A 20,246-nucleotide genomic window follows, 5' to 3' on the forward strand; every position below is an offset into this window, starting at 1 on the left:
CCTGATATTGTCACCAACCATCTGCTCCCTGCAGGCTCATAACGCGACCCCCAGTGACCTTTATTTCCTTGTAAATAAACAATGACCTAAGCAGACTTTACATAAGTTAATTAATAAATAACCCAAGTGCTAAAGGAAGGACAGACGTGATGTAATTAAGGCAAAGTCAGATGAAATCTGGGACTTGAATTGCAGCAAAATGTTTTGATGAAGCCATATTTCAGGAAAGGGCGGAGCCTGAGCCAATCTAGCAGGCGATGCAGGCGACGTGTTTACAAACACGTATCCTGTGAACCAAATATGCTCGAATAATTTAGTAACTGTCAAAGGAAAAATAAAGAGTTTGTTCACGTAAGCACGAGCCTGCTGCTGTGCATCACAAAGGAAGAGTCACAATGAGGATGCTGACCGTCAGCGTTTGCTTCAAAGACCTTTAACGGATGTTTGGGACTCAAGAACAGCGCTGTGCAAAGACCTTGAGACATCCTTCATTCCTGTATATTTGGCTGCCAAAGACGCATTCTTGCAATTTCTTAAAGTGATCTGGAGCAAAGTTTCTCCCGACTTAGCAAACAAGCAATTTTCAATTGTGCCTCTAAGTTAGTATCGTCTCTTTAAAGAAAACAAATCATTTGTCTGTTTTTAGTTAAATCCATAAAAAAATGTCAAAGGAAACAGTTTGACATCCCCAAAGAGCTTTTAGGGGAACACCGGCCAAAATGTCAGCTTGGTGAGGTGTGCCCTTAAAAAACAAGTAGAGGACAAATCACAAGCCTCAACAGAGATCAGCAGCATCTTACAAAACATGGAAAAGTCCAGTGATCCAGTGATTACAGGCTAGCAGGCTTTCAATGCAAATACATGTTACAAACCCAAAAAGAGAAACAACACTATTGTGACTCTCTGAGCGGCTGCAATGAGAATTAGCCAAAGCTTTTCCTGTCAACATGACTAATCGGCCAATTCATCCGTGACAGCTCAGAAACTGCGTCCAGCAACCTGACCTGCAGACTGTTCGGCTCAGGGCTGATCATACGGCGCTAACTGTGTCAGCGTAGATTATACTGGATCAGAGAGTCAGTGCCCTGATGTCCAGAGTAGTGGCACATGCAGGGTACATATTAGGTGATCGTCATCACAACAAATTAGGGGATCATGTAGGCTAATATTACATTTCTGCAGATTTGTAGGCTCAAAAGTTAAGACAGACATCAGGAGGTGTCTTCCAAAGACCGTTTTTATTGTTTGTTTGAAAAAGAAACAACTGAACTATTAAAAAGGGACTTTCTGAATTATTTGAAAGAAGATAATAAAGAAATCGTGAACTGATTTCCCATTTGGCTTATTTTGATAGGAGCCTAAGCAAAGAACTGCAAAGGCCACGTGATGTTGAAGCGACTCTTCTTTAGAATAGTCGGTGTGATCCAGTCATCACTTAATTAGCCCGATACCACTTCCAGGAAAACGTTCTTCCCATCAAAGGCTGCGGAAGGAAAAAGGGGGCCTCACCCTTACACTTTAAAAACAGGAGGCAGCAGCGCGCTCACACAAAGGTCTGAGCAACTACAAGGGAGGGACTCCTTTAAATCAGCAACTACTGACTTCAGCGGCTGCTCATCACTGTTCTCCATCTCACAACAAGTCTCAGGACTTATTAATCTGCTGGATAACATGGCCGCGTCCGGACTGCAGCTCCTCGGCTTTTTTCTCTCTCTGGTCGGAGTCGCTGCCACTGTTGCCGCCACTGTTATGGTGGACTGGAAGAAGCTGGTCCAGGGCAAGCACCGCTCCTATGAGGGCTTATGGATGTCCTGCGCTGGTGTTCAAGACAGAATGACCTGTGAAATTTATCAGTCCATCCTGAAAATGCCGAGTAAGTTTGCATCGCACCTACAATCATCTCAAAGCAAGACGCTGCTTTTTGGGTAAAGTAAATGTAGTTACAGTTACTTCTTTGGATTTTAGCCACCGAGCCATCAGAGAACAAACCAAATCTCTTTCTCTCACCGGTGTAATAAAGCTACGATTTCTTACCGATATTTGTGCTTCTGTTCGCCGCAGCTGAGATTCAGGTTACCAGGGCAGTGCTGCCGGTCAGCCTCCTCCTCTCTGCTCTGGCTGTACTCATCTCCACAGTGGGGATGAAGTGCACCCACTTCATGGACGGTGTGCCAAAGAGCAAATCCATGATAGCGATGATCGGAGGAATCACGTTCATACTTTCAGGTGTGTCCAAAGCCTGTGCTCAGACTGAAGACAGAAGTCATAATGAAGTTAGCAGCTGAGAGCGGCTGTTATTGTAGTGAACAGGTGGGTCAGGATCCATGAGTGCTGCAATGATCAAAGATGTTTTCTTTCATTAGGCGTGTTGACCATCATCATCACCTCCTGGTTTGTCAACATGGTTCTTTCTTACAGTGGACACAAGCTGTTTAGGTACTGTCATCAAGACACACACACACACACATATGCATACACATTGTAAATAAACACGCAGTGTGCTACATTAATGTTGCTCTGCTCTTTTTGGCAGACCTGAGTTTGGTAATGCCGTGTTTGTGAGCTGGGTTGGTGGACTCCTCACTGCGGCCGGTGGTGCTTTCCTGAGCTGTCGGAGATGCTGGAGGACCAACCCTCCAGTGTCCATGAGCTCCAGCCACTTTCTTTCTACCAATCACTCCAAGTCCAACTACGTCTAGTTGAAAAGGCCACAAGAACCTGAAGAAGGAGCCGGTTTCCCTTTGTGGATTATTTAAAGAATACGTCCATTCACTGAGAGGTCTTTGAGATCGGAGTGAGGATCGCTCAGAAGAAACTCCTTTGAATCTCCTTTGTCCTGGGTTTAAATGCCACCACAGCTCTGGTTTCTCCTGCTGTAAAGATGTCAGGGTTCAAAGTTTAAAGTCTGAAAAAGTCCACAAATCGATAAATATACAAGTGAGCATGTCAGGTGGAGTTTCTTCATAGTAGCACTGAAGACAAACAGTTTTTAATAGTTTGAAGTGTGGCCGCATGTAAAGTGGAGACAGCGTCATTTCTGATACTTTTCCGATATACGGATTTGTTTGTGTGTGTTTTATGTGTTTATTTGTATCTGTGATGCTTCCCCTGATCAGATAACATTTTGTATATTTTGAGAAGAAAAATAAAATAATGTTGTTTTTTATAATCTGTGTTTTCCTGTTTTTAATTAGCCGCACAGGCTAAGTTTCTGCAGAGTACCTGACAGGTTACATGAAATCAACAAATCAGAAGCAAGTGGGCAGAACTGAAAGACAGAAACACGTGCAACAAAACATCTACACATATGAAACATTAATGCAGTTAAATCATCTATAGAAACTCACAAAGACAAAAAGACATCATCGATTTGATAGATAATAACCACCAACCAAGATTCTTCTTCTTATTATTATTAACTGATAAGGCTCAGATCATTGAAATACATTTTTAAACATCATCCTAATGTGAAGCTATGTTACTGTGGCAAGGTGATGTGGCTGGAGAAGCGAGCTCAGACCTGACCAGCAGTCCCGTTCCCACAGCACCAAAGGATCGTTCACTGTGGATATCAGCTGCTGTCAGTCAGATGTGACGCCATAATGTCAGCACAAAACTGCATAAACATTCATAAGACTTGTTTACTGTAACCAGGCAGTACTTATCTTAAGCGCCGCCGTGTACGAGTAATGATGTCATACTTTCCTTCCTTTCACAGATACTGTCATTAAGCCCATTACTCCAGACCATTAGGACCATATAAGAGTTGCCAAGGTCGCTCTCAGAGAAACCTACTTGCTGCATTCAGTCAGCATTTAGTGGGTTTAAGATAAGCACTGCCATTGTTTAGGAAGTAAGTGATAACTGATGAGATTTGACTATAAGCTGCATTTTCAGGAGGCAAATACACAAAAACAGAAGCTGTTTACCGACTTTGGTTCATGTTCATGTCATGAGACTGGGCTGCGTCCCGAGTGTGAGGGATACGCGAATGCCTCGTTCGATTAAATAATTAGCAAGAGTGAGAAGATTAACACAGGTGAGAGTTCGTTTGCTTCCGAGTTTCTGAGTCACAGTGGGGAGAAATTCGCTCACTCTTCACTCGAAACATAACAAAGAGCGGATGTGGACGTGAGTGGATGCAGGCCGTGTCTGGGAGCGACTGTGTGCCGCTGCGATGCTGATTGTGACAAAGCAAAATGGGATCAAATAAAGCAGTTAATGGATATTTGATGTTACTGTGCTCGTTTGTTCATGTCTAACTCGACTGCTGAGAACAACAATTTGAATCAGATAAATAGTTTTATTCTATAGAGGATCCAGCACTGGACAGCTTGCTGTTACTTGTCGTTGCTCCAATAAATAAATAAATGTCCTCCACCCAAATTTCTCTACAGGAACACCGATAAGTAATCCTTAACTGCCCCTTGTTCAACACTAGCAGAGCTGACGGATCATATGACTAATTCTGTGGCCACTTTGGAGGTGCCACCTTGTTGGATTTGTATTGTGTAGCATTCCTGTTTCACAACTGCACTGTGGCGAGGTGTGGTTTGTGGCTCAGCTGCAGGGGAGGAGTGGAGCAGCGGGTTTGGGTGTGGCCCCCACAGATGACCCTCCATCATTCCTTTCCTATTTGAGTAGCTGCTGGGGCCCAGAGGAGGGTGGAGAGCAGGGCGGAGCTGTGAGCTGGGAACCGTAAATAAACACTCACGAATCCTGCAGAGCTGCGTGTCCCTGTTTGTGATTAACGAGGCTACCAACCTCTTTCAGTGAGTCATCTGTAGATAATTACATCTGATCTAACTGATGAATCATTACGTGAACGTGTTCTCTGCATATACTATTATATATTGTATTATATATTATATATTGTACATATATTTATTAGTTTCAGATGTAGCCATTCTTGTATTTTGCTTGTTTACATTATTGTATTTTGCACAACTCTGTTGCTTGTGAAGCTCGCACACAAGAATTTCACTCACATGTGCTGTACCAATGTACCTGCACATGTGATGTGACAATAAAAGTGATTTGATTTGATTTGATCCAGGAACACTTTAGTAATTATGTATCGAGATTCTTCATTTGTAGGAACCCAGAGATTCTTAAATAAGGAACATATATGCATGTGTGTGTGTAGGTCAGACATATAAGCAGAAGCTGCAGTGGTGAAGGACCTTCATGTACATCTGCTATATACAGTTTCACTTAGCTTCAGAAGTTTTATTGTAATTATTTGTTTTCAAACAAGTATTTAATAGTGGGTAAAGTGGATCTTTGAGCCAGTTGTGTCCCTGCCCAGAGTGGGACCCCCACACTTGTAAACCCATGAAAAAGTGAATTTTCAGTTTCTTAATGAGTCGTTGAAACCCAGCAAACCCTTTCAGATATTCAGAAACCTCAAGCTGCTCCTACAGGTCACTGCCCAGGTGTGCTGTGTCTGTTTCTGTGCAGAGGGGTCATTAGGGTAACATGTGGATGCTAATGGTGTGATAAAAGGTTTCAGGGTGTGCTCTGATGATCACTGATGTTTACATGCTCACACCAACATTTGTTTTTCCAGCTGTGTCATGTACATATCACACATATGCACAACCAGTGTATGGCAGCTTATATGACTGGTGCCCCTCAACACTTACTGGCATGTCTACAGCTGGTTATTTAAATTCATTGGACTGAATGTCAGAAAGACAAACATCTGTCTATATGAAGTGAAAACGAAACTGTGGAACTGAGAACATCATCTGATCAGACAGGAGAGATGGAGCTCCTCAATATTTCCTCCTGAGGATCCGGGAACAAAGAGTTTAACTTTTGTGTGATTTTCTTCCTGTTTACCACCCAAACACACCAGATGTCAGTGGTAAGCCCAGGATGTCGTCTGCTAAATGCATCGGACTTGGATATAGACCAAAAACAAATTTCCATTACAGAGGACAGAAATGTCCTTGTTCTCAGGAGGATATTCTCTTCAGCTGCAGGTGAGTGAGCTCTGTGGTTTTAGCGCCATCTACTGATGCAATCCAAACATAAATTCATCCACACATAAGGACGAACTTTCCTTCCGGCTGCTTAAAGGCAATTGAAACATTTTCCAATAAGGTATAAATATCAACCAAACAGACACATAGAAAGTGTCCACACACACACACACACACACACACACACACACACACACACACACACACACACACACACACACACACACACACACACACACACACACACACACACACACACACACACACACACAACAAAGCTCATCTGCACCTGTGAAATACAGAACTGTTCCCTTTAAAAAGTTATTGTTTTCAAAAGCTTTTGGTGCCACATCCTGCCAAAACGTCACTGAGGTCAGCCTCCCAGCAGCTTCCTGCTTCACACTGGGAACGTTTTGTTGAAGCTCTTTTTTTTTCTACTTTTGCTTATTTATCAGACTCATTTGTTAATCCTTGTTTTTGCTGTTTTATTCATTCATAAAACTTTCTCATTATTGAAATGTTTTGCTTTTCATTTCCATCATGTTAACGTGTCTCTTTGTTTCCCTTCTTTTTTGAGACCTGCATGACTTTTATTCATAATAAGCAGGCTTATTATAAGCAATCTGAATATCCACACACAGTGAATTCTTTGCCTGAGAGGTGCATCACAGTCAGGGCAGACGTGGGCCAGACGTCCCAGCTCTCCGTGGAGGGAGGGACTGAATCGAGCCTGGAATGAAATCTTTGTTTCACTTTGTCATTTTTTTATTTTATAAATGTCATAACCTACTCAACCAAGGTGATGTCATTTTAGTGTTACAGTTTGATCAACACAAATACCGTCGTTTTCGGGTCATAAGCCGCTACTTTCCCCCCACACTGTGAACACTGCAGCTTGTACTTGTACTTGTTACCATGTTTATGTTACCTTACGGATTAAATTAAACGTTAAAAATCCTCACGTGTAATATTTCTGTGTAGATATCTCATATTACAGGTGAAACGCATACGGTGCGGCCTGTACAAGTACAAAATTGATTTTCTTCCTACAATTAGAGCATGCAGCTTTTAATCAGGTGCGCTCTGTAGTCCAGGATTTACGGTAAGTTCATACACTCTGTTACCAGGATTATTAGTGTAGCCTGGTCTCAAATATCTATTTTAGACCCTACAGGTTAAAAGGATATAAACATTGTCATGTAAAGACTTTATTGTAAATATTTCACATGTGTTTAAAAAACAAAAAAAGAATTCAAATGCATTAAAAACGTGTTTAAAATCACAATAAATAGAAGTCAATCATAATTTAAGTGTTCACGGAGTTAAAAGTTACAAGAAAACCAAAGGTTTGTTTTCTAATGTGAAACAAGGAAAACTTTGTATTTGCTGCAAGTTGTTTTACGAGTTCATTTTGGCTTGTCAATCTTGTATTTTCGTCTATCCCATTGGGTGATGTAAACCTATTGTCCAATCAGACGTAAGGAAGGCGGGATCTAAGCGAGGCGAAAGAAAAATAAGCACTAACTAAACTGGTGAGAGTCGGCAGCTGCACGTTACCGGAGGAGGATGGCGAGCTAACGGGAGAATAGTCAAAAACAATAGCCGTGGATGCAGAGTCTACCGGCGATCGTGGCTCAAGAGTTGGGAGTTCGCCTTGTAATCGGACGGTTGCCGGTTCGAGCCTCGGCTCGGACAGTCTCGGTCGTTGTGTCCTTGGGCGAGACACTTCACCCGTTGCTGCCTACTGGTGGCGCCAGTGTCCGGCAGCCTCGCCTCTGTCAGTGCGCCCCAGGGTGGCTGTGGCTGCAATGTAGCTGCCATCACCAGTGTGTGAATGTGTAAAGCGCTCACAGGCTATTTACCTTCCTGCTATGCGCTGTTTACCCTGTGATGAGTGAGTACTGAATGTAGTATTGAGCTTAAACAGAATGTAGAAGAACTTAAAATGTATCATGTTAGCATTTTAGAGCCAGCAATAGCTATGTATGCCGAGTAGTAAGCTACAGATTACTCTACGAAACTAAATAGTAATCTCTAACGCACAGTGGAGGAATCCTCTGGACCCTTCTGCTGTGGATAGGATTTCCGTGGGTTTGTCCCAGTGTACTCAGCAGCGTTGCCGGTCACAAAGCGAGCCTGCCCCTCAGCTCGCCCTCGCATTTAGCCCAACGGATTTGGGAGTAGACCTGAGCACGTGCGTTTTGTTTTTCTGCTTGTTTAACAAGTGAAGCGGCCGTTTGTGTGTTTTCTGGCCCATCGAGCCCGAGCAACGACCAGGCCTGCAACGGTTTCAGTACATGAGCTCGCAAAGGTTACAAATCTGAACTGAACTTAAAAGGATTGTGGGATAAATGTGTTTTCTAAAACATTGACTGTGAGTGTGAAGAGAAAACATCCAATTGAATTGTAAGGAAACGCTTCAGAACTTGGAATATTGTATGTTTTTTTAAATCGTACTTTATTTTGACTAAATACATTTTGAATTTAAAGTTTTGTGTCATAATTATTATTTACAGAGTTTGTAAGTGGTAACGGTTACTACAAAGTAACAACGGGTTAACATGTTAGATAAATTCATGATTCTTAGTGAAGATTAAACAGAACTCATTATTTTCACTGAGTGGAGGCACCGCCAATATCAAGACAAGATAAGATAAGATAAGATAAGATAGAACTTTATTAATCCCTCGGGTGGGTTCCTCTGGGAAATTCGACTTTCTAAGACTTCTAAGTACAAAGGTTAAAACTGGTTAATTGTTTCTGCTGTTTACCAGTAAAATTAAGTAACGTACCAGGGCCCCGCTCATAGTACTATCATCACCTTAACCGAGAGTTAATCCTGAGCTATAAAATAATATATAAAAAAATAAAATATAAAAATTAAAGTTAAAAATGAAATAACTTCATTCTAATTTGTGTTGTACAGTTATTTCATTTTTAACTTAAATTTTCATATTTTGTTTTATTCCTTCCTAATTTTCATATTTATTTCCTATCTTATTCATAGCCTTTTCTTCTTTTCTTTTTTTTTTAGCTCACGAGCAGTTGTCTAAGCATTTCACTGCATATCGTACTGTGTATGACTGTGTACGTGACAAATAAAATTTGAATTTGAGCTACGTGAGTTGGGTGCTACATTAGTGATGATGCAGCGCCCCGATGATGGTTTGACCTCTGAGGCACCAAAAAATAGAAAACAGTATGAGGCTATAAACAGGTTAAAAAGCTAATACCAGTCCTGTGTACTTTATCATAGTGGAGGGTCTGTCTGCGTACAGGATCGTTAGCACGAAGACAGATTTTGAAAGATGGTAAAAACAATGAAATCTCCAGCTTGATGCTCCAAGCAAAACTCGACTGACTACAGTGTGGAGTTAAAGAAAGGTTAAAAAGTGTCAAACTGTGCGGACCGTTGTGTCGACTTCTTGGTGCAATCATTTGTTAAAAATAAGTAATTTAAAAAGTCATGTGGCACAAAAACATCCTTCCTGCTGCTGTCACCAACATCTTCTGCCTGCAGGCAACAACAAAAGAAACTTCCTTGGAAATAAGATTTGACTCAAGCAGACCTTGCGAGTCAAACTTAACAATGCTGGAAAGAAAAAAAGAATAATAAATAAGTTAAGTGGCACATTCAGATGGGATCTGTAACTTTAATTGCTGCAAAATGTTTGTGCTTATTTCAGGAAAGGCTGGACCCTGATCCAATCTAACAGGCAATGCAAATGTTAACAAACAGGCATCTTGTGAACCAAATATGGTCAGATAATTTGGTAACTGCTGAAGTAAATGAAGAGTTTGTTCACGTAAGCGCGAGCTTGCTACGTTAAATGGAGGAAAGGAATGACAATGAGGACGCTGACGTTCAAATGTTTGGTTCAAAGATCATCTTTAATGGATCTCGTGGGACTCAGAATGTACAGTACTGTGCATTGTAAATTGTGCTTGTGCAATAGTTTATCAGTTGAAGCATGCAACACAGAAGTTACAGAATAAATTCAACAAATGTTTGCATGTGTAAGATGTGCTGCCTTAAAGTAACTCTGCTTATTTTCTTCATTCACTGTAAAATTATACTTAAAAATGTAGATCTCAGCACAGTTTGAATCATGCAAAGCTTAAAGTTTAAAGTATGTTTTGTATCGTACATCAACCCAAAGATGCATCCAATAAATACATATTGAAACCCGTTAGATAATCAGGCCATTGTTGTGTGATGGGCTCACAGTTTAGTTCCCTGCACGTAGCCTGTTGCAGTCTCATATAGGTGCAGGTTAAATGCACTAGGCATGCGCCACACCTGAAGCACATGTTTGATGCAAAGTGAAACTGCAGAAAAATCAGATTTGCACCGATCTTGAAATCCATTCTTGTGTCTGTGCACTTTGAGACCCAGTTTGATCATCAGGCCAGATTTGCAGAAACATATTAAATGCTAAATATTAAACTTCTACTCATGGAGGTCATCAGGAGGACTCATCCAAAGAAGAGGAATCTTTTTCGTATTTGTTCAAACATGTTATGGCGGTCTTTCCTTAGGATGTCAGTGTAATCTATGTTATCATCATTAGTTAATTAGCAAGATAAGACTTCCTGGAACATTTTCTTCCCATCAACGGCTGCAGGAGGAAAAAGGGATCTAGAGCGTGACGCATCTTGGACTTTAAAAACAGGAGGCAGCAGCGCTCACGCATAACTGTGAGCAACTACGAGCGACTACTGACTTCAGCGGCACTCATCAGCATTTCAGATCATTTGGACATTCCCAAAGACGTTTCAGGACTCGTCGATTAAGTTAACTCCTCTGCTGGATAAGATGGCCGCATCTGGATTACAGCTGCTTGGATTTTTTCTCTCCCTGGTCGGAGTCGGTGCCACTGCTGCTGCCACTTTTATGGTGGACTGGAAGAAGCTGGTCCAGGGCAAGCACCGCTCCTATGAGGGCTTATGGATGTCCTGTGGTGGAGTCCAAGACAGAGCCACCTGTGAAATTTACCATTCCTTTATCAAACTGCCAGGTAGGTTTGGATTGCACCCCAGCTTACAACAGGGGCTGTAATTAGTCAGAAATGTCTCTTTTTGACAAAGTAAAAATGTTTGTGTGGAATTACTTCCAGCTTTTTGTTGAGCTTTTGCAAGCAAAAATGTTCTAAATCTGATATTTAATGTATAATCTACATTTACAGTTTAGCAAACGTTCCCATATTTGTGCTTCTGTTTCCTTTAGATGAGATTCAAGCAACCAGGATAGCGTTGCCACTCAGCCTCTTCCTCTCTGCTCTGGCAATGCTCGTCTCCACAGTGGGGATGAAGTGCACCCACTTCATGGACGGTGCCTCGCAGAGCAAATCTGTGACAGCGATGATTGGGGGAATCATGTTCATGCTCTCAGGTGTGTTCAGATCTAAACTAACACATGAAACCAAAATTAAATGAGTGGAGAGACGACTAATGTATTCACAACAATGGGCTGCAGTGATGGACAATATCATGTGCTGTCTGTGATTAGGTTTATTGACCATCATCATCACCTCCTGGTTTGTCAAAGTTGTTCTTCAGAACTTTTATCATTCGCCTCCTCTAATCAGGTACAGCTGACACATATCGTCACACATGAACCCTGTGAGCAAACATGCAGCACGCTAAGTTAGTGTTTATTTGCTCTCTCCGGCAGATCTGAGTTTGGTAATGCCGTGTTTGTGAGCTGGGCCGGTGGACTGCTCACTCTGACTGGTGGTGCTTTCCTGAGCTGTCGGAGATGCACGACCATGTCCTCGGTGTCCATAAGCTCCAGCCGTCTGCTTCCCACCAGTGATCCAAAGTCCAACTACGTCTAGTTGAAAGCAAAGAAGAAGAAAAAACTTTCTACATTCACTGAATAATGAGGTCACATCAGGATCGGTCGTCGTGTGTTGTTTCCCACAGTAAAGATGTGAAGGTTCAACATTGAAATTTCTTCTGTAATTACAGATTTATGTTAGTGAAGGACCCTGTCGTCCTCCTGCACTCTTATAAAATCATCACGTTTATAATAAGCTTTAAATAAGATTTGCTTTCATAATTTAAAGTGTGGCCATAAAGTGCAGTACTTTCTGTTGTACTTTGATCTGTTTGTGTCTAAAGTGTGTGATTCATTTCGTAACTTGTCAGTTTTTTTATTGTTTGCATAATTAAATAAAATTGTTTTGTTTTTGTTTTTTTTCTCGTCTGGGTTTTCCTGTGTTTGATCAATGATATTTAAAGCTTGAACATTTTAAAAAGGTGCCTTTGTGAAGACAAACTTTATATGAAGTTATTTAAGTTTGTTATTTATTATTAGATGCTGACAAAAACAAAAACCCACAACCATGAAGCCACTGCACTTTTTAATGGAGGGAGAATTTGGAGGTTGTGCCATACGTGCAACAATACAAAAGCATCATGTATCAGCTGCATACTCTTCAGTAGTCTAGCCAGCGTCATCCTCTACGCTGTTGCATGCTGGGGCAGCAGGTTAAGTGTCGCAGGTGGCAACAAACTCAATAAACTGATTTGCACGGCCAGGAATGCTGAGTGGACGGAGCTAAGGTGGTGTCAGAGAGGCGGATGTTGTCCAAGATAAGGACAACGCTCCATGACGTGCTGGCCAATCACAGGAGCACGCTCAGCGAGAGACTGAGATTACCCAAATGCGCCACTGAGCCACACAGGAAATGATTCCTGACCGTGGCCGTCTGGCTGTACAGCTCCTCCATCTAATGAACAGTCACACGGCAGTAGTCGTACACATCCTTCATCGTGCACATCCTTCATCGTGCACACCCTTCATCGTGCACACCCTTCATCGTGCACAAGCTTCATCGTGCACACCCTTCATCGTGCACACCCTTCATCGTGCACAAGCTTCATCGTGCACGTCCTCTGCAGAGAAAATAACAAGCTTTACAGTTTGGTAAGAGGGCGCCTCAGTTTCCACCATATAAATTGAACTTGTGTTATCTGCAGGGATATTTATAACTGTTTTGTTACATTTTGTAACTTTGTAATATTTGTCGTTATTGATTCAGTTTTGTCAGTCGCTGTTCTTACTGTCTGGGAGCAACTGTGGTCGCATAATTTAAAATATTATTCAGATTCCAGTTTTCAGTAATACTCTGCTTGCTAACCACCACAGCTGTAAAATAAACACAGTGCCATAAGTTTAACATGTGTTCAGACTTTGCTTTAACACACAAACTGCATTTGGTTGAATATAAAAAGTCCATAAGAGTTTGTTGTTTGCTGTATCCAGGCAGCAGTTATCTTAAACGCCACAGTGTACAAGTAATGAGTGTGTTTTCTCCAGTGTATTCGTTTCCTTCCTTTCATACACTGTCATTAAATCCATTACTGTACACCAGAAGCGTTGACAGGGTTGCTCTCAGACTAGACAAACTATGGAACGACAGTAAGAAACCTACTTTTGTTCAGTCTGCATTTCATAGTCATCAGTGTGTAAAACCAACCATTTAAGATAAGCACCATGTGAACATTTGTGTGGGCAAATATACAAGAGGAAGATCGAAGGATAAATACATGCTTTGATTTGATCATTTGCTCGGAGAGAACAGTGAAATTAATTATTGGCAAATACACATTTGCTCCATTAGTGCGTTTCTAATTTGTGGAAACAAATGATCTCGCTCCTCACTCGAAACATAACAAGACGTGGGTGTGGATTTAAGTGGATGCAGACTCTGGAGGGAGTGGCCGTGTGCCGCACAGATTCCTTCCTGAACTGCCAGCAAAAGACTAACAGAAAGAAAGCAGTCGTCATATCTAATCACGGCCCTAATTCTCTCTGGCTAAAATTTAACGAGGTGCTGAAAACATTTTGGTTCGTAGTAGCACGATGCCATCGCACAGCTGCCGTACAGCCATGATGCAAATGGCTGCATCCTGGAAGATGATCAGGAAGAGGAGTACAGAAGTCTGGTGAGGAACTTCCTCACATGGAGTCACACAAACCATCTGCAACTCAACACCTCAAAGACCAAGGAACTGGTTGTGGGAGGTCCAGAGCAGGTCCACTGCCGGTTCAGATAGAGGAGGTGGAGGTGGAGGTGGTCAACAAGTACAAGTACAAGTACCTCGGGCTGTGGGTGGACAACAAACTGGACTGGTCATGCAACACAGAACACCTGTATAAAAAAGGCCAAAGCCGACTGTACTTCCTCAGGAGGCTGAGGTCTTTTAACATCTGCAGGAAGCTCCTGAGGATGTTTTACCAGTCGGTGGTTGCTGGAGTACTTTTCTATGCTGTGGTGTGCTGGGGGAGCAGCACAGCAAAGAAGGACTCATCCAGGCTGGAGAAACTGATCAGGAGGGCTGGCTCTGTGGTCGGCATGAAGCTGGACACTCTGGTGACAGTGGCAGAGAAAAGGACATTAAAGAAACTGCTGGACATTATGAACAATGCCAGGCATCCTCTGCACACGGCCATTAACAACCAGAAGAGTCTGTTCAGTGACAGGTTGCTTCTCCCCAAGACAAGAACTAACAGACTTAAAAACTCCTTTGTCCCACACGCCATCAGACTGTTTAACTCCTCTCTGGAAGGGAGAGGGAGGGGAGACAGGAGGACAAAGGAGGGGGGACAACTAAGCTGTAGTGCCTCTTCACTGTGCAATGCTTTTTGTTAATAGTCAACGGTGCAAAACACTTCAATACTTGAAATGTGCAATTCCCTTGAAATGTGCAATTCCCTTGTATTCTTATTCCTATTTATTCTATTTATCCCTTTCATATATTTTATTCATATATGTCTCTGTATTTATATATGTGTGTATATATAAAATATTCTGCTCACGTTCTGTAACTTCTGTCGGTGCTGTGCTTTTGGAAACCGAATTTCCCAGAGGAACCCACCCGAGGGATTAATAAAGGAAACGGGAAACTGCAGGATCTAGGACTGAGCAGCTCCCTCTGCAGCTGGATCCTTAGCTTCCTGTCTGACAGACGCCAGGTGGTCAGACTGGGCAGCATCACCTCATCCCCCATCACACTGAACACTGGTGCTCCACAGGGGTGTGTACTGAGCCCTCTCCTATACTCACTCTACACCTACGACTGCACAGCCACTAACAACTCCAACATCATTGTGAAGTTTGCGGACGACACTACAGTGGTGGGTCTTATCACCAACGGTGATGAGACGGCTTACAGGGAGGAGGTCAGCGCCCTGACCCACTGGTGTCAAGACAACCATCTCACCCTCAACGTCGCAAAGACAAAGGAGTTGATAGTGGACTTCCGGAGGTGCAGAGAAGTACACACCCCCATCACCATCAACGGCGCTGCTGTGGAGAGAGTGAGCAGCTTCCGGTTCCTTGGCGTACATCTGGCTGAGGATCTTACGTGGTCAGTACACACAAACAAAACAGTGAAGAAGGCGCAGCAGCGCCTCTTCTTTCTCAGGAGACTGAAAAGATTCGGCATGAGCCCCCGCATCCTCAGCACCTTCTATCACTGTGCCATTGAGAGCATCCTCACTGGATGCATCACCACCTGGTATGGCAACAGCACCGCCTACAACTGCAAAGCTCTCCAGCGAGTAGTGCGGTGCTCTGAACGGATAATTGGAGGTGAGCTTCCCTCCCTCCAAGACATCTACAGGAAGCGGTGCCTGAGGAAAGCGGGGAGGATCATCAAGGACTCCAGTCACCCCAGCCATAAACTGTTCAGACTGCTTCCATCAGGAAGGAGGTTCTGCAGCATCCGGTCCCGAACCAGCAGACTGAGAGACAGCTTCTTCCATCAGGCCATCAGACTGCTGAACACGTCATAGACACCTCAGCTTCACTACTGGAACTTCAACATTATGCACTCCATAGTGTACAGTAATGCCACTGTTTTGCACATGTCTCACTCTGTATATTTTATTTTATATATTCTATTCATTGTTTACTCTATTTAATTTGTAAAATATGTGTACACACACACACACACACACACACACACACACACACGTAGAAAAATATTTAGTATACACATCCAGAAATGCATACACTATTATATATTGTACATATATTTATTAGTTTCAGATGTAGCCATTCTTGTATTTTGCTTGTTTACATTATTGTATTTTGCACAACTCTGTTGCTTGTGAAGCTCGCACACAAGAATTTCACTCACATGTGCTGTACCAATGTACCTGCACATGTGATGTGACAATAAAAGTGATTTGATTTGATTTAAAGTTTAATCTTATCTTATCTTATCTTATCTTATTGTTGGTTTGAGCCCTGCTGATAGGAGAGGCCATTACAGTACAGTGAACTCACAGGCAGCATAGATACATGCTTTATGGTTGTTTACACCAAAAAGTCTCATTAGAACAGGCAACATTTTTACAGTCTTCTCTTGTCCAGTTTATAAAGTCCACGTCAAGTCTAACCTCAGTTTCCTGTTCTTAGCTGACAGGAGTGACACCTGCTGTAGCTCATGTGCTTCAAGGTTCAACTTGTGTGCATTCAGAGATGCATGGCTTCGCTGTTAGAAGTGGTTATTAGAACTACTGTTTCCTTCTTATTGATTCACAGCAGACCAGCCTTTGACCTCAAATGGCATCAACAAGGCATTTCCACCCAGAGAACTGTTCACACTGACAACCCTAGAGATCGTTGTGTTGGAAAATCCCCCATCAGCAGTTTCTGAAATACTCAGAGCAGCATGTTGGGCACCAACAACCACCTTTCTTCCCCATTCTGATGCTCGGTTTGACCTTCAGCAGCCCATCTTAGCTATGCCTGTATGCCTTAATGCATTGAGTGCATTGCTGCCATGTGATCAGTTGATTAGATTTGATTCAATCTGATCTGACGTCCTTTGAACAAGCACTTGGCAACAACGGGAAGAAAAAACTCCTTTTTATCAGGAAGGAAGCTGAACCAGGCTCAGGGAGGGCGGAGCTTTAAATGCTCTGCCACCGCCAGCATAGACTGTCATCTACATTTCTTCCATTGAAATAAGATAAGATAAGACTTTATTGATCCCACAACGGGGAAATTTTTGCGTCACCTCAGCTCAGGTACAGATATATGAAGGAAATACAAAAATACAAATAAGTACAATCAATGAAAAAAGTAAGATTATACACTATATACAATGGTAGCATACACACAAATAATTGACTTACTTTCAAAGATCATCTCAATATTAGAATATTGTATTCACAGCATATAGTAAACATGTATACAGCTCTAGTTTAGCTCATTGGTGTGTCTAAAACGTGTTGCACTGCGGTGTATTACATTCATTGGGCTCTTGTGGTTCTTCATATTATGAGTGATCGGTGTAAATCTCCTTGGTTTGACTGCCACCTAGTGGTGCAATCCACATACAGTGGCTTAATTAAATTAAGTAATCACATATTTCAGTTTGGCTTAATTGGTAATTAGGTCAATAACAGATGAAATAACATTTAAAAAACAGACTCACAAAAAACTGTCCAACTAAAGACAGTTGGACAGTTTTCTTACAGCTCTTTTATTTCGACTCTTCTTTCTGAAATTATATGTTTTATTTATATTCACCTTACTTCTCCATTTATTATTTATTAGACTTTCCCCCCTATTTTATCGATTCATCACATTTTTATTATCACTGAAATATCTGCTTTGTGTGCTTTTTATTTCTGTCACGTTTGGTTTCTTGCTTCTTTATAATTTACTTGTTTGGAGACCAGGAATAAAAGCTATGTAAATAAGTGACTTGACTTATCAAAGAAGTCTATGCAAGTGCTTTGACCTGGACTCTACTTTCATGTCGTTTTGTGGTGTTTTTAAAAAAGTGTTTGTACATCGAAAACCTGAAGAGGGAGACAGTGTCCACTGATGTGGGAAAAGCTGTGGGTCTGCGTCTGGCGGGGACTCGGAGCGAGCGCGTTTTTCTTTTGTTGACAAAGAATTTTCTAGTTGTTTCCTGCGCTCGCAGTATAACTGAATTTATTCTTAAACAGCGTAGCTGAGTTAACATGAGAGTTATTGAAGTTGCCCAAACAGCGTGGAAACGAAGTTTCGTTGATGTGGATGAGCTGAAGAGTTTGTTGTTTAGGACTCCCAGAAAGTTGATTCTGTTCATTTGGAAGGAGTGAGCGACGAAAACGTTTCTCCCTGTGAAGGCGACACATCCAGTGAACAGAACCAGCTTTGGGGGATTTGCTTACCTGTTTGAATGTCTCTCGGTTACTTTTGGAAACTCTTTAGGTCTGAGAAGTCAAATGTCTCCTTTTCAGTGTTTCTTTATGACTGAAAACATCTTCAGGTTTGTCTCAGTGAGCTCAAATTGTCTAAAACTGGAGATTTTGTTTTTTATCTCAATGAACCCAAACAGTTTAAACGGTGCATTCCTCCTTTAAACGCAGCGTTTCGTGTTGAATAAACGGGACCCACGGGACTGCCCGTGCTTCCCCGTGGGGGCTGTTTCCCTGTTACGAAAACGAGCTTTGAGTGTACCCTGGCCATTCATCTCGGAGGGGAGGAGTTAAAGGAGCGAGAGGGGGTCGTAACAAGTGCGTCCTCGATAAGTAATTATTCCATTTCCGCCTCGCTCGGCTGATCCCTCTGAGAGGAGCGCTTGGATGAACTGGAAAAGGAGGCTGGGCTGATTTTTGTGTGCTCTCCGCCTGCAGCTCCTCGCAGCCTGAAGAGAAGAGGATGGATGGAAACTTGTTTCGGACTCTTATCTTCCTCCCGGTCCTGCTCTCAGCCGTGTTGCCATCTTCCGCCGGTGTGCTGGAGCCGTACGACCTTTTATATGATAACGCGGTGGAAGCGTTTTACAGTGCCGATTATGAGAGCGTGGTGCGCTACATGGAGGGAGCGCTCAGCAGCCACAGACAGGTCCGGGCCACCAGAGTCCGATGCCGGCTGAGGTGCCAGGACCAGCATCCGTTAGATGAAAGCTTCTCGGATCTGCGCTTTTTCGACTCGGTCCTGCGGAGAGCAGCGTGTATGAACAAATGCATCGAGGAGAAAGTTGGCACGCAGTCTCTGCACAAAGTCAGCGAGGATGTGGTGCAGGACTTCAGCAGGAGGATCCCGTACAACTACCTCCAGCAGGCGTATCAGAAGGTAAGGAGGGGGAGAAGGAGTGAACTGCTGGAGCTGAATGAGCACTATTGTTGTGGACTCGGCGGGGGAAGGTTTGTCTGGCTGGTCTGCTCAGCGCTACCTGCTGCATTCCTCATCAAAAAGGAAAAAGTTTCTGCTGCCTGACAACAAGAAGCAGAGAGACGAGAGAACAGCAGAGTTTTGCTTGTGCCAGTGTTGCGCAATGTACCCCACGTACACGGTGCGTGCAGTAGGTGTGTTATTGTTGCAAGACACGTTAATACACATCAAAGGGAAATGAAAGTATTTAGAAAAACACTTGCCAGTTTTCTTTTACTGAAAACTTGGCAACCATCACTTTAAGAGTCAAGATACGCTTTATGATCCCCGAGGGGCAATTTGATACCCCACGAAACACACCCACCCAGAAGACTCTACACGGAGCGCTGCTGCTTTGCGACAGTTTCACAAAGTGCTTCAATCCATCGTTGTTCTTCAGGCTGAGAGACCCAGACCAGCAAATATTAGAAGACTTGGTAAAACACAAATACAGCATTTTCATAAATACATTATACAGTAGATACACTGCTGAGCCAAAGTGACACTTTGTAATCAAGTACAAATACTTGGATTTTTCCACCAGCTCAGTTACCTGTAGATCAATCATGCTTGTCACGATAATGCAGCTCTATACATCTGTAGGCTGACAGCGATGCTCTCAGTCTCCATCCACAACAATGTGCTGTAACATAAAACTGTGTTGCTGTGAATGCTGTCGTGCTGATCTGTGCACTTTGTTTTACAGCAGTGCTTTGCTTTGTTTGGCTTTGTGGCTTCTTAGCGTGCACTGTTGGTTTTTCAACACGTTTGTGGGTTTTCGATCTCTCTCTTCCCACATCCACAGTGTTACAAAGCTGCTTGTTTGTATGAAGCGGATACATCAAGGTCCACTTGAAGTGCGCTGAACTAACAAATTCAGCCTGTCCTTTGACTTTTTTTCTTTGGACAGCTTCAGGTCTATAAGAGGCACAAATTAAGATGACGTCTGCATTATCACAGACTTTCTAAATGGAACTTCCCATGAGGCTCATCATTTGGTGAGCGCAAAGCAAAGCGTGGGAACAATCTGAGAGAGAGATAAAGCAGGAGAGTTGGGAACAAAGTGTAATGGCTTATTCAGGCTCCGTGT

At 42.6% G+C, this 20,246-nt stretch overlaps 3 protein-coding genes across 7 annotated transcripts in view; all 3 read left to right on the forward strand.

The window, feature by feature from the left end:
- Positions 1–1,565: 1,565 nt before the first annotated feature.
- On the forward strand, positions 1,566–3,092 carry LOC146640858 (claudin-7-like). Its single transcript, XM_085397367.1, has 4 exons — positions 1,566–1,873; positions 2,062–2,226; positions 2,364–2,436; positions 2,534–3,092. The coding sequence occupies exons 1-4, from the start codon at positions 1,672–1,674 to the stop codon at positions 2,697–2,699; spliced, it is 606 nt and encodes a 201-aa protein (XP_085253493.1). The 5' UTR covers positions 1,566–1,671; the 3' UTR covers positions 2,700–3,092.
- A 4,156-nt stretch (positions 3,093–7,248) lies between these two features.
- On the forward strand, positions 7,249–12,239 carry LOC146640859 (claudin-7-like). Of its 2 annotated transcripts, XM_085397366.1 has the most exons (5): positions 7,249–7,881; positions 8,033–11,005; positions 11,215–11,379; positions 11,497–11,575; positions 11,662–12,239. In XM_085397366.1, the coding sequence occupies exons 2-5, from the start codon at positions 10,804–10,806 to the stop codon at positions 11,822–11,824; spliced, it is 609 nt and encodes a 202-aa protein (XP_085253492.1). In that variant the 5' UTR covers positions 7,249–7,881; positions 8,033–10,803; the 3' UTR covers positions 11,825–12,239. The 2 variants fall into 2 exon arrangements, with proteins under 2 accessions (XP_085253492.1, XP_085253491.1); XM_085397365.1 differs by having other exon boundaries at positions 7,249–11,005.
- Positions 12,240–17,482: 5,243 nt separating this feature from the next.
- Positions 17,483–20,246, forward strand: part of p3h2 (prolyl 3-hydroxylase 2) — a 44,595-nt gene continuing 41,831 nt past the window's right edge. The window contains exon 1 of one of the 4 annotated variants that reach the window (XM_085397281.1): positions 17,483–19,078. In XM_085397281.1, the coding sequence (XP_085253407.1) occupies positions 18,662–19,078 (417 nt within the window). In that variant the 5' untranslated portion in view covers positions 17,483–18,661. The remainder of the gene's footprint in view (positions 19,079–20,246) is intronic. The other 3 variants (XM_085397280.1, XM_085397283.1, XM_085397282.1) reach the window with 3 other exon arrangements.

This window comes from Rhamphochromis longiceps, linkage group LG23 (assembly GCF_057381845.1).
Source record: "Rhamphochromis longiceps isolate RC_006_pf linkage group LG23, R_longiceps_female_GT1.1, whole genome shotgun sequence".
Taxonomy (NCBI): Eukaryota; Metazoa; Chordata; class Actinopteri; order Cichliformes; family Cichlidae; genus Rhamphochromis; species Rhamphochromis longiceps.

Bases quoted from the DNA above. Each gene is read 5' to 3' on its own strand.
- LOC146640859 (XM_085397365.1), top strand. From the start codon at position 10,804: ATGGCCGCATCTGGATTACAGCTGCTTGGATTTTTTCTCTCCCTGGTC. The intron at 11,380-11,496 runs GTGTGTTCAGAT...GTCTGTGATTAG, and splicing joins AATCATGTTCATGCTCTCAG to GTTTATTGACCATCATCATC. The intron at 11,576-11,661 runs GTACAGCTGACA...TCTCTCCGGCAG, and splicing joins CATTCGCCTCCTCTAATCAG to ATCTGAGTTTGGTAATGCCG.
- LOC146640858 (XM_085397367.1), top strand. From the start codon at position 1,672: ATGGCCGCGTCCGGACTGCAGCTCCTCGGCTTTTTTCTCTCTCTGGTC. The intron at 1,874-2,061 runs GTAAGTTTGCAT...TGTTCGCCGCAG, and splicing joins GTCCATCCTGAAAATGCCGA to CTGAGATTCAGGTTACCAGG. The intron at 2,437-2,533 runs GTACTGTCATCA...TCTTTTTGGCAG, and splicing joins AGTGGACACAAGCTGTTTAG to ACCTGAGTTTGGTAATGCCG.